General features: G+C 37.3%; 1 protein-coding gene across 1 annotated transcript; it reads right to left on the bottom strand.

The window, feature by feature from the left end:
• Nucleotides 1-207: 207 nt before the first annotated feature.
• On the bottom strand, nucleotides 208-3916 carry LOC107761457 (E3 ubiquitin-protein ligase AIRP2). Its single transcript, XM_016579675.2, has 5 exons — nucleotides 3539-3916; nucleotides 1906-2068; nucleotides 1430-1496; nucleotides 964-1198; nucleotides 208-857 (listed from the first exon to the last, which is right to left on the bottom strand). The coding sequence occupies exons 1-5, from the start codon at nucleotides 3613-3615 to the stop codon at nucleotides 650-652; spliced, it is 750 nt and encodes a 249-aa protein (XP_016435161.1). The 5' UTR covers nucleotides 3616-3916; the 3' UTR covers nucleotides 208-649.
• Nucleotides 3917-14242: the final 10326 nt, after the last annotated feature.

Below are 14242 nucleotides of genomic sequence, written 5' to 3'. Positions count from 1 at the left end.
TTCAAGCTTTGAAGAATTTTGGTGTATTTTTGTAATATTTACAGTAAAAACGCTCACCGTATTATGAAATGAAAAGGAGATGAACCACTTCTTAAATACAAAATAAGTTAAAACCATGACTATACTAATCTCTGCAATTAAAGATTTTTCTTCCCCATGATGAACATTGGGATATAATAAATGGAAAAAGCACATGGCTTTGGTGAGTAACAGGTAAATGCATCCTTTATTTTTCATTGTAATATACTGTACAAGCATTACAATCAGCAGCTGAACTTGCCAATGGTAAATAAATCCTTTAGTCATTTGCCTTCCCATTTCAGCACTCAGGTCCCAAAAAAACTGAATTGAATGTCAGACATATCTCTATGATTTCTACTGTCATGAGTTAGATGACCCTTTACATAATTTTCCTCCATTAAAGAAACTTATCGCGGAATTGCACAAAGCAATCATGTGCAAAGAGTAGTCATTCCACAAACACCTTGTCGCTGAAGCTCTGACTTGCAGTAGGATAGCTAGTATTTAGCTAACTATATACAATGCGAGTGAGAGCCCTTATTCCGCTGTATTACATGGGATTTAAAGACGAATCGTGCATATTTGATAATAGATCAGTATGCATGATTCATTGCTTCCACTTCCAACGCTATATCATATAGTCGTAAAGCATCACATTGGTGTCAGGCACAGCAAGTGGCAACTTATCAATATAAAGGTAGAAGCGCCTTAGGTTCTCCTGTGCAAGTACAGTTCTATCAACCACATCGCAGTCACTAGTTAGAACCCACAAGTCTCCAGAGCTCACTCTCTTTAGACTACCTCGGCAAAAAGGGCATGATTGAGACCGGATGTACCTGAAAGATAAATAGTAATGGAATGTAGTGTCTTTGTTTCAACAAAGAAGCAATATCTTGTTAACATTCTGAAACTAGTTATGCAAAGGGGAGTCTTTTTTCATACCAGTCATGGAAACAGACAACACACATGGAATGGCCACAATTAGGCAGAACCACCTTGGCGCCAGTCTCCATGCATATGTCGCATTCTTCTTCTCCCTCTATACCTTTACATGACTGTCTCTTCTCTTCCACTCCTTCTCCATTCCAAGTGTGAGAGAGTTGAGTTATTTTACCATTCTCCTTCATTAATTCCACTAGATTTCCCTCTAGCTGCTTTAGTGAAGGATATATAATGGCTGCAAGATTTAAAAAAAAAACAGATGAAATCCTATAGCACTCCCTCCGATATCATTTTATTATCGTCAGTTGCAGTTAAAAAAGGAGAAAAGTAGTAGTATCATGAACTTGATTAAACAGCTTCTAACAATCTCAATTTTACTTTTTATCTGATAACTTTCTCTTGTTTTTCTGCCACCCCTTATAGCATCTAGTCTAGAGAATAAACCAAACAAGGAAAGAATGCAAACCGTAGAATTCTCTAATCGTGGCTTTCCTTTCTTGTGGGGACATTGTTGGAATTCCATCAACATAGACCTGCAAGGATGACTAGTTTAAACATCAGGTATAGAAGCAATACTGAGAATATATACCCTTCGAGAGATGAAACAAATGACAATGACAACTCTAAAGGGTCATTTGGTTCACAGACAAAGTTATGCATTCGGGATCATAATGGCGGGATTAACAATCACAGGAATATTTTTGCTTTCATTGCATTAAGTGAAATTAAGTTAGTAAATTTACCCTTGTTTTTATAGTAAATAAAGTAGAAAGATGAGATCAAGGTTTCTGGTTTTTGCGGTGTTTTATAAGTTATTTCATGTTGGATTCAGTATTACACAGTATTAAGTGATACTGAATTTTATATGTTAGATCCTGGGCAGGTATCCAAATAAAATGACCATGCATTTAAATATACATTGAAGTAAAAATGGAAACTCACCCTGTAAACAAGAATGTGAAGGAGGCCTAAACAAGTAACAAGATTATCTAAGCAACTATAATCCATCCATTCTATCAGAAATAGCAAGAAGGGAGCAAGAAAGCCGTAGGAAACTTTCATCTGAACACAATCCCCATCGAGATCCCGCGGAAGAGCTGCTGCCCTGCAATGAATTGATAACCAGCTATTCTTGAAACAATTGTTGCATGTTTACCAAGAACTAAGATAGGAAAAAAAACAAGCAAACAGTGGGAGGAAACTTAAACCACCTCAAAAGCAAATTAACCTTAGCCAAAGGACTCCAACATGAAGTATAACCGATGATGACTTTAAACTAGTGGCGTAGCCACCCTATGCCAAGGGTGGTCAAGCGCACATCCTTTGCTAAAAAATTATACTGTGTATATAAGTTAAATACTACTTTATATGATTGTATATTATATTTTGAACACCCTTAATATAGTTGAGTGAGGCAGTCCATCGGTTCAGAATGTTCAAAAGGACGTGTTGCTCACAGGTTCAAAGTTCTGCCAAAACTAGATGGAGTCCACCATGTTTGGTATATTTGATTCTTTTTCAATTTATCTTAATAAATTAACTCTTAAAACGTAAAATTTGTGTAGAAATAAATACTAATCTTAAAAGTAATTTTTTTGCTAAAAGTTATTTCTTAAATAAGTTTTATAATTTAAAAGTCAAGCTTTATAAAAAATTCTTCAACATAAGCTCTCTACAAACTACAAATCTTCTCGACTCTCTCTTTTCTTTGATTATATGCTTACTTTTATTAGTAAAATTTCTAATATTGTCTTTTTGTTATTTTAATTTTGATTTATAAAATTATAGTTTATTAATTTTTTTTAATAGTTTAGCTAAATGTTACTACGTAGTTTGATCTAAAAAAATTGGTACTCCATTTTTCGACAAAAACAATTATTGAATTATTTAAAGTTTGAACACCCTTGACGGAATTTTTGGTTACGCCACTGCTTTAAACCATAGTAGAGGTGTAAATTTGGACATTTGCTCCAAAGTATTTTGACATGCTGGAGCTCCATATAAGTCTAGCGCAAATACAAAATGATAAGTATTTGTTAACATTTCAAGATTGTGGCCGAGGGAGAGGCTCAATAAGTTTGGTGGCCTAAAGCAAACTTTAATGGAATTAAAAAAGAAAAATTCTATATATTTATACTTGAAGTAGATTTTTTATTTAATAATACCAGTCATCAATTAGAAATTGAAAAATAAATTGAGGCCCCCAATATTCTGACGCCTAAAGCCCCGGCTAATTTAGTGGCTTCACCCTCTGACCGCCTCTGATTAACCATCGGTATATCTAAATCCAAATTTAAACACCAAACAAATCGAAATAGGAAATGGTTGTTAAAAAAGGAAATATTTGGGTTGAGCTACTTTACTCAGTTAGTAGTAAATTTGCACCAATTTTAATATCAAAAACACAAATTTTAATTTACTGATGAAAGAAACTATCCAACAATCATATTGATGTGCAAGTTCAACCAACACATACGATGAAGAATAGAAAATTGATCAGAAATAACAGATAGAAGAAAAAAAAAGGACAATTTCACAGAAACAAAAACACATAAAAAGAAAGAAAGAGACTTACATAGTATTGGCATGTTGAATATCAGCTTCAAGGGCTTTGATGGATTCTCTAAAGGAAGAAGTCTGATTCTGCCACATTTCTTCAAGGCTAAAAAGAATAATAGTAGTAGGAATAACAAAAAAGAGGGCCTTGTAGGATGATGTATTAAATAAATAGCTAACATGTATAATAAGGAGAAGAATGGGAGGGAAAAGGGGGTGGTTGGTTCATGGTTGGATAGCTTAGTGGTTTTAACTTACCTTCATCAAGCCTGAAAGTAAAGAAAGGGATATCTTCAATATGTGTCATCTCTTATGTGGCTTTCCTAATATCTCTTCTTCTTTATTTCCTTTCTTTACTTCCTATTGTTTCTTTTCATCTTTTTCATTTCTTGAGGATGACATAAGTCCGTGAATAGTGCGAAAGCGAAATATTAAAAGCATGTCACATCTTTGGTACAGTTGCAACTAGCGCACAGGCGGGCTTAAAATATTAGGAATAGGTTCAATTAGACCTATCTTTTCTTATATAGATCATATTAGAAAATGTATGTGAAAAACTTTAAAAAGTAGTATAAACATTTAATTTTGGATTCATATTTTCAAAAAAATATATAAATTAAATTTAAATGCTGAAGTCAACTCTAATTGTAAGGCTAATACCATTTTCACTTCTAATTTGGATCAACTAAACCTTTTGTTGTTTTAGTTTTTGGGATGTAATGGATTTTTAAATTTGTCAAATTAAATGATTTGAGGTACGCCGTAGAATGCATATCCAAACGAAAGAGAAAACTGAACTTAAAAATATATGAATCGTTCAATGTGCAATATAGACTTAAGAAATCTGATTAATACAACATACACCAAAAAGAGAGTCTGTGTAATGCAAGTGTGTGGGTAAATTTGATAAAATAAAAAGATACTTATTTAGTTTATTAGTTTTGGATAAGGACGACAATATCTTACTGGCAGAAAATAATGGCTCTCGTTGCTCCTGAATGACAATCGCTCGTTGCCCCAAAACTAAGAGGTGTTTGGCTAAGCTTATAAGCTGATTGACTTATAAGAATGTTTTGGCTTTTTTTATGCGTTTGGTAACATTCAAAGTGTATAAGTTAAAATCAATCATAAGTCATTAGTTGGTCACCCCCACTTATGACTTTTCAGCTTATAAATACTTTTAGTTTGACCAAGACTTTTACTAGTTTATTTAATAATATTTTTTAATTTATAATATATTTTTTTCAAAATAAATTTTTTAATTTTCTCTTCATTCCATATTCGTTGTTTATCATTTTCTCTACAAAGAAACTTTTTAATTCATAATCTTTTGTAAAAACTTTAAGGGTATTTTAGTCTTTTTAACAAGAAATTAATTTATCAGCACCTTTCTACCAAATATATCAGTTGTTTATTATCAGTTTCAGCATATCTATCCAAACACGTAAATGCTTATTTAAAAAATCAATTTCAACACCAAAAGGACACAATCACCGTAAATTTCCTACTGTCGACTTGGGACGCGGTGGCAATGCAGCTTCTAGTGGCAGTTCATCCAACATTGACAATTATCTAACATATTATTACTCCCTCTGTTCCAGTTTATGTGAACTTATTTCCTTTTTGGTCCGTTCCAAAAAGAATGACCATTTTCTAAATTTGGTAACAATTTAGCTTAAACTTACAATTCTACCCTCAATGAGAAGCTTTTATAACCACACAAATACTCTGGGGCTCTTTATGACTTATTTAGGACCACAAATTCCAAAAGTCTTCATTTTTTCTTAAACTCTGTATCCAGTCAAACAGGTTCACATAAATTAGGACAGAGGAAATAGTTTTTTCTAACGTATATTTAGTAGGGATAAGTGTCTATAATGATTTGTTTGCAATATCAATGAAATAATTTGTATTTCCCATAGTGTTAACTCTAACTTACACTTAGCATAGAAAATTAAAGAGAAAACTTAACAAAAAAAATTAAAAAAAATATTTGCGTTCGTAATTATTGTCACTGATGGGAACTAATTCATCGTTACTTTTGCCGATGTCTTCATTATCATTTTCTTTATCTTCTTCGTCACTGACTTGTTCCCTTCCGTTCGGATCGAGGAGATCATAATGTAACCTCCACTTGACACACATTTCTCGTATTTCATCGCTATCATCAATAAGACCACTTGATTGATTTCTATAACAATATGGCATTCCGATGTCCAATGTCTGCGGTACATATTTTGGTAGGCCATCCCACTCCACAATTGTTGGGGATACAGTATATTCAAGATCCCTATGCAATTTTTCATTAATAAAACTTGATGCTGATCCTCCGTCCCTTGAAGGTAGTTAAGATCATCTTGTGCATGATGAACGGCTAGTGCCTTTTCCCTCTCTAAAATCTCCTTCATTAAATGCTGAATAACTTGTAGTTCATCTAAAATCTCCTTCATCAAATGCTGAATAGTTAAGATCATCTTGTTGCAGACAATGCTTGTGGTACAGTTATTCCACACCAACAACGTAATACTTCATAATCGCACCATTTTGAGTATAGTGGAACCCACTGTAGGTTTTTACCCTAAATTCACACACCTTCAGGCTTTGTAAAATACGCCTCCCCTTCAATAATGTGCCCTCCAATTTTGAGATCTACATATATATTGATGGGTTTCATTTTGCAAGGGACGTAAAACACTATACCACTTATCATCCACCAATTCAGTATAACAACCTAACATGTTTTTTCAAGAAAGGGATCGCTTGTGTTCTGACTCATGCCATGTGGATTTTTTGAGCTACCTTCAACCTTGTGCCTCTTCTTAAACCACTTATTAAATGTAAGGACAATTGTAAGTGTAGAAACATCAGAGTGCGATATCTATATAAAGACTACGCATAAAGACAGAATATAAGAAAAGAAAACAAATAGCTAACAGTGGAACACCATAATACTGACACAGTAGGGTGAGTTGAACACAGTCTAATTCCGATGAACACGATTAAAAGAAAAGCAGGTAGCAACCAGGTAAAAATAACTACTTTTGCATCAAGATTTAGTCAATAACCTTCACGAGGTCCTGAACCACAATTATTCATAACTCATAATACTTGGCATCTTGTGCCCTCATTACAACCAACAACTACACGAACGACGCACATGCCAATAGAACCAGACGGGGGTGTGTAGGAATGATCAATAACATCAAGATCCGTTTTATTAACCGATAAGAGTGATTAACTACGTGTATTCTTGTACAAGTGTTCCAATACAGTTCATGCCAGCTAGTAAGTATAGAAAAAGAAACGGACAGCACGTAGAATGTTTTTCCACAAATTTTTCACGAAATAGAACTCACAAAGGTAAGTGCACCACTACACAAATATCAATAATAAGAATGCCCCCAAGCCACCACAAGAGATCAGAAATCAATCCCTGACACAACCCATCTTGTATCACCACGTGTGCAATAATAAAGTAAATGTCCGCCTTATCATGCCACACGTGCATAATAGTATTCCCACCTTGTCTTGCCACATGCACAACCCACATATATATCTCGCCTTATCACGCCACACGTGCAAATATCAAGAGTAACAATAACACGACAGAAACTTCGTGCAACCCAATAACACCCGCACGACAAAAATCTCGTACATCACAATAACAACACTCGCACGGTAGAAACCTTATGCATCACAATAACAACTGCACGGCAGAAACCTCGTGCATCACAATAACAAGTACAACAACAACAATGACAATAAATTCGAGGGTACAACAAGTAAATCAACTCGAGGACTTTCGATCACAAAGAAACGGTAGAACTAGTTCACAAGGAATAACCACAACCGAGAATACTAGACCTAATAAGAACAGCTCACGAAGTGAAAAAATAATATGTAACAGCGATCCCACAATATACACTTGAACAAGGGAGCTAACACGAGCCAAATAATTTTCAAATAAAAACATGTCAACTAAGATATAGGATATCTACACTTCTTTTATGGTTGCGCAATTACTAAGAAAATACAAAAAATTCAATTAAGAATAAATAACGAAAAAATAATTATAACCTCAATTAAAATTAAACAATTACACGAGAGATAATTAAAAATACTTTTCAACAATTCAAGCTTATCAACAATTTATAATTAACTAATCCAAACGAGCTCTAACAAAACGTAGAAAAGCATGTGTCCAACAATTCACACTTGCTTTTATCATTCCACCGCAAAAATTCATTTGAAATTGAGAAGCAAGGTCGAAAAAGAGAGTAAGCGAGAAGACCACAGATTTGGAGTCAAACTCGCCAGAGCAGTGGTATTTCCAGCCATGGTCACCTATTAGAGGTTGTCAGATTTGATTTTTTTGTGAAAGCTTTTTAGATCTAGATTTTATTTGTTAAGAGAAAGAGGAAAAGAAGTATTAGAAGATGAAGACAAGAAAAATAGGGGTCACTCCTATGTTCATCACTATCGATAAACAAAAATAAAAAAGAAAAATGATGAGAAATAGAAGATGAGAGAAAACAGGGGGTCACTGGAGAGTATTTCGGCGGTGATTGCAGCGGCAGATCCGGGGTCGCTGGTGGAACTGGGATTGTTCGCCAGTTATAGTGGTGGTCTTCAGTGGTGGAGGAACAGAAAAACAAGTCCCTCTTCGCTGCTTGTGGAATTGTATATATCGAAATTTATTGGAAAATCTCCAAATATAACAAAGATTCCATCATACGTTTTGCTCCAGTTTTGCACCGTACAACTTTTGATTTTTGACACCTATTAACTACTTAATTTAGTGGCTAATATTTTTTTATTTATGATATTAAGTTAGTTTTGTTTGATTCGAGCAGTTCTGCGCATGATTCACGAAAAGGATTTATTAGTGGGTTGATTTAGTTTATTTGAGGTAAATATCTTACCTAATCCTACGTGAAAACTTTCAATTTGGTCTAATTGCTTTCAGTCACCCCAAACCCACACTCTTCTCTCAGATTTAAGCCAACTCTCTCTAAGGCGTCTTTTCTTCCTTTAAGAAAGCTCCAACATGGAGAACATGGTCCAAAAAATAACATATGGGTAGTGAACTAATGCTGTAGGGAATAAATCGAAATTTATCAACAACAAATCCAGTAGAGTTGTACAAGTGGAATTTAGAGAAGGTAGTTTGCAAGTAGATCTTACTCCTACCTTAAAGGTACAGAACTTATTTCCGATAGACTCTCGGTTCCAAAAAATTTAAAGAAAAAATAAAAAAGATGGGAAAATGCATAAGTACCCCCTGACCTATACCCGAATTTTTAACTACACATTTTTTCTTTGCGGGAATCCTATTACCCTCCTAAACTTATTTTAAATGGAATTATTTGCATCCTTAACGCTGACAACCAAATTCTTGGCAAGTGGTGAGTTACACGCGCCCCTACATGTATTTTTAGTACTTTTTTTATTCTTTCGTCTTTTTCTTATCCTTTTTCTTATTTCTTATTATTCTCATTTTTTTGTTATTTCATTCTCTTTCTTTTTGTTTTGGACACCGGCGGCATAAAATGGTGGTCGTCGGAATTTCACAAACATCATTTTTTCCGGCGATTTTTTTTTCCGGCGACAGATTTTTATCCCGATCTAAGTGTGTTTTATTTTATATGATGAATTTTCCCCCCAAATCTGAGTGTATTTTATTTTGCTTATGAGTAGATCTGTTTGAGAGTTTAATTTGTATGTGAAAAGAAAAAATGGAAGAAAAATGGTTAGACAAAGTCACCGGTAAATGAATATCTGCCGGAATTAGAGAAGAAACGAAAAAAAAAGTAAAAGAAAAAAGACAAAGAAAAAGGAAAAGGAAAAGGAAAAAAAAGTAAGAAAAAATGGTAAAAAAGAATAAAAATAATCTGAAAATCATTTTTTCTTGCTTCTCACTCTCCTTTGGGAGAGTGAAATACACACACTTTGTCACGTCAACATTAAGGGTGCAAATAATTCTATTTAAAATAAGTTTAGGGGGGGTAATAGGATTCCCGCAAAGAAAAAGTGTGTAGTTGGGAATACGGGTATAGGTCAGGGAGGTACTTATGCATTTTCTCTAAAAAGAAAGCAGTAGCAACAAACAATATCAACAACAAGATAATAAAAAATGAAGCGAAAGGAACGTGTAGTAGTAGAAATCTAACATTAACATAATAAAAGACTAACACTAATATTCTTGGTATGAGAATGAAACACTCTCGACTACATACTAGCTTTTTACCTTAATTCTCGACCTTCACACATTCCTGATAAGGATAATGTCCTCGGTAAGCTGAAATAACGTCATATCCTCCATAATCATCTCTCCCCAATACTTTTTTGGTCTATCCCTGCCTTTTTTCAGAATTATCAAGGCTAACATCTCACACCTCGTTACTGGGGCATTTGTACTTTTCATATGCCCAACTATCGAAGTCTCGCTTCCTACACCTGATCCTCCACCGGGACTTCTCTCACCCTGATCTAAATATCTTCATTCCTAATTTTATCAATCCTGGTATGCACGTACATCCAATCGAAAGTTATCAATAGCAAAATATTTTATTTCTTTTTCTTATTCTTAAAGAAGTTGCATGGTGTTGTATAATTGCTTTTTGTTCTCTTCTACAAAATTTTCTTTCAATAAAAATATAGGAAAATTCCAAGTTATATATATGCTACAAATTCAAAACTTTCATGAGGTTTTCACTTTTCTGGATGTTAGTTCTTTATTGCAATATAGGGACCAGAAAGACGAGAATATAATAGGTGATTGAAATTAGTCATTAGCACAACTATATTGGTGTGCAGACTGTCTAAAAGAATAATAGCCATTAGATTCAATAGTTAACAGGTGGAAAATATCAAAAGTTATACCAAACAAAATTGGAGCAAAATATATTGGAGAGGATCTTAACCCAATTATTAGTAACCAGTTTACTTTAGGGGTTGTTTGGTAGGAGGTATTAGAAAAAATAATGCAAGTAAGACCTCCATAGGAATCCTGTCATACGCTTTCTCCAGATCAATAAACACCATGTGGAGATCCTTCTTCCTATCCCTGTATTGTTCCACCATCCTCCTAATAAAGTGGATAGCTTCTGTGGTAGATCGTCCCGGCATGAACCCGAACTGGTTGTCTGAAATAGACACCGTCCTTCACACTCTCATTTCTACCACTCTCTCCCAAACTTTCATGGTATGACTCAATAATTTGATACCCCTATAGTTGTTATAGCACTGGACATCACCTTTGTTCTTATACCACCAATAATAGCGGTGACAACCCCTTTTTGGTTTTTGGGTCGTGGTATTTTCTGTGTTTTCTGGGAAATTCTCGAAGTATTGGAGACAAGTTGGGCACACGAGCACTAGCAAAGGAGAGCAACTTGGGCGAGTGTCAGCAAAGGGCGGTAGGAAGTGGTGCGTGAGCGTACAACTACATCGAGTACAGCAAATCAACCACAAGTTTTGTTCCCGGGAGTTGATACCTCCCGTTTTACTGTTTCCCTTTTGTTGTTAGCTGAATTGATGTTACTTTAGTTCACAATAGTTCGATCTTTCAAATAGTGTACTAGTAGTCACTTGTTTCCTTCTAGTTTGATTTGTTGTCCGTTGTGCACTAGCAAGTCTTCTTTAGATTGTCGTAGGTGTAGTGGTTGTAGTCTGGAATGATAGAATAAGGGCATGTCCTCGGGTGGGACAGAGTGTGGGGCTAGGGTCAGGGGGTAGAACAGGTGGCAGGGGAGGTAGAGGGGGCAAGTGAGCCTATAAGTTGAGAATCGGGTCATGGAACATAGGTTCACTAACGAGTAAGTCCATAGAGTTGGCAAACATCCTTCAGAAGAGGAAGATTAATATAGCGTGTGTCTAGGAGACTAGGTGGGTCAGATCGAGGGCGAAAAACATGGATGGGTATAAGTTGTGGTACTCTAGAGTCCTAAGGGGTAAGAATGGAGTGGGTATACTGGTAGATGGCCATCTTAGAGAGTCGGTGGTAGAGGTCAGGCGGGTGAATGATAGACTAATGACTATTAAGTTGGTGGTGGGTGAGGGTACTTTAAATGTCGTTAGCGCGTATGCACCGCAATCAGGCTTGGATGAGGAGATTAAAAGGCTCTTTTGGGAGGGGTTGGATGAGATCGTTCGTAGTATTACGCCTTCCGAGAGGTTATTCATAGGAGGAGATTTTAATGGTCATATTGAGTCATCTGCACGTGGGTACACTGAGGTGCATGGCGGCTTTGGTTTCGGGGAGCGGAACGGAGGGGGCATTTCATTGTTGGACTTTGCCAAGGCATTCGATCTAGTGATTGCGAACTCAAGTTTTACGAAGTGGGAGGGGCATTTGGTTACTTACCAAAGTTCAGTGGCGAAGACTCAGATTGACTATCTCCTCCTCAGGAGATGCGATAGAAGGTTGTGCGAGGACTGCAAGGTTATACCAGGTGAGACCCTCGCAACGCAGCATAGGCTTTTGGTGATGGGCATTTGTATTATAATAAGGAGGAAGAAAAGGTCAGTACGAGGATGCTCGAGGATTAGGTGGGGCGCCTTAACTCAGAATAAAGCTAGGGAGTTGGAAGGAAGGTTATCGGCAATGGGAGCTTGGAGAAGTAGTGGGGACGCAAACACTATGTGGTCGACGATGGAAGACTGTATAAGTAAGGCGGCGAGAAAGGTGTTAGGGATATCTACGGGCCGCACCGGTGGCCACAAAGGAGACTAGTGGTGGAATGCAGTTGTCCAAGGTAAAGTGAAAGCAAAGAAGGCGGCTTACTTGCGGTTAGTAGGGAGAACTGGCGAGGAGGTAAACAGAGCGAACATGGACATGTATAAGGTAGCTAGAAAGGAGGCGAAGATGGTAGTAACGGAGGCTAAGACGACAACTTTTGCTCGTCTTTATAAGGAACTAAGGAACAAAGGCGGGAAGAAGAAGTTATTCCGACTCGCTAACGTGAGAGAGAGGACAACTCGGGATCTGGACCAAGTGAGCTGCATAAAAGATGATGACGGCAAAGTTTTGATGGGAGATGACCAGATCAAGAGGAGGTGTCAGACCTACTTTCATAAACTTCTATGTGGAGAAGGGGATCAGGATATTGTACTAGGGGAACTGAGGAACGCCGATAGTCCCCATGAATTAAGTAATTGTAGGGACATTAAGATCGATGAGGTCATGAAGGCAATGCATAAGATCAGAAGGGGCAGAGCTACCGGGCCAGACGAAATTCCGGTTGAACTTTGGAGGTGTATGGGTCGAGCAGGCTTGGAATGGCTTACTGGATTGTTTAATGTTATATTCAAGACTAATAGGATGCCTGAAGAGTGAAGGTGGAGTACAATGGTTCCGTTGTATAAGAACAAAGGTGATGTCCAGTGCTGTTATAACTATATGGGTATCAAATTATTGAGTCATACTATGAAAGTTTGGGAGAGAGTGGTAGAAATGGGAGTGCGAAAGACGATGTCTATTTCAGACAACCAGTTCAGGTTCATGCCGGGGCGATCTACCACAGAAGCTATCCACCTTATTAGGAGGATGGTGGAACAATACAAGGATAGGAAGAAGGATCTCCACATGGTGTTTATTGATCTGGAGAAAACGTACGACAGGGTTCCTAGGGAGGTCTTATAGAGCTACTTAGAGGATAAAGGGGTCCCGGTTTTCTATATTAGGGTGATTAAAGACATATATGCTGGAGCTAAGACTCGGGTTAGGATAGTTGGAGGCGACTCCGAGCATTTTCCAGTTGTTACGGGGTTGCACCAAGGGTCTGCGCTCAACCCATTCTTATTTGCCCTGGTGATGGATGCACTAACTCATCATATTCAAGGGGAGGTGTCATGGTGCATGCTATTTGCTGATGACATTATTCTAATTGACGAGACACAAGGCGGCGTCAACGAGAGGCTAGAGGTTTGGAGACATGCTCTTGAGTCTAAATGTTTCAAGTTGAGCAGCACGAAGACGGAATACCTCGAGTGCAAATTTGGGGTTGAGCCGACAGAAGCGAGAGTGGAAGTGCGGCTGGACTCTCAAGTCATTCCCAAAAGGGGTAGTTTCAAGTACCTTGGATCGGTTATTCAGGGGATCGGGAAGATCAACGAGGATGTCACATACCGTATAGGGGTGGGGTAGATGAAGTGGAGGTTAGCGTCAGGAGTCCTGTGTGACAAGAAAGTGCCACCGTTACTAAAAGGTAAGTTTTATAGAGCAGTGGTTAGGCCTGCCATGTTGTATGGGACTGAGTGTTGGCCGGTTAAGAACTCACACATCCAGAAGATAAAAGTAGCAAAGATGAGGATATTGAGGTGGATGTGCGGGCATACAAGGATGAATAAGATTAGGAATGAAGATATTCGAGAGAAGGTGGGCGTGGACCCCATGGAGGACAAGATGCAGGAAGCAAGACTCAGATGGTTCGGGCACATTCAGAGGAGGAGCATTGATGCACCAGTGAGGAGGTGCGAGCGACTGGCTGTGGTGGGCACAAGGAGAGGTAGAGGGCGACCTAAGAAGTATTAGGGAGAGGTGATCAGACAGGACATGGCACGACTTAGGATTACTGAGGACATGACCCTTGACAGGGAATTGTGGAGGTCGAGCATTAAGGTTGCAGGTTAGGGGAAAGTTGTGAATATTTCAACAGCACAATAGAGTGAGACTAGCCAGTTAGGAGTTAGTCTAAGGATGCTATTGGTCGTCTACTGATGC

This window comes from Nicotiana tabacum, chromosome 5, assembly GCF_000715075.1.
Source record: "Nicotiana tabacum cultivar K326 chromosome 5, ASM71507v2, whole genome shotgun sequence".
NCBI lineage: Eukaryota > Viridiplantae > Streptophyta > Magnoliopsida > Solanales > Solanaceae > Nicotiana > Nicotiana tabacum.
Note: the sequence above shows the minus strand (reverse complement) of the source record. Positions and strands in the feature narration are given on the sequence as shown.

Coding starts and splice junctions, on each gene's coding strand:
- LOC107761457 (XM_016579675.2), bottom strand. CDS start 3,615: ATGTGGCAGAATCAGACTTCTTCCTTTAGAGAATCCATCAAAGCCCTT. Junction 1,497..1,905: donor TTCACATTCTTGTTTACAGG/GTGAGTTTCCAT, acceptor TCATCCTTGCAG/GTCTATGTTGATGGAATTCC. Junction 1,199..1,429: donor CACGATTAGAGAATTCTACG/GTTTGCATTCTT, acceptor TAAATCTTGCAG/CCATTATATATCCTTCACTA.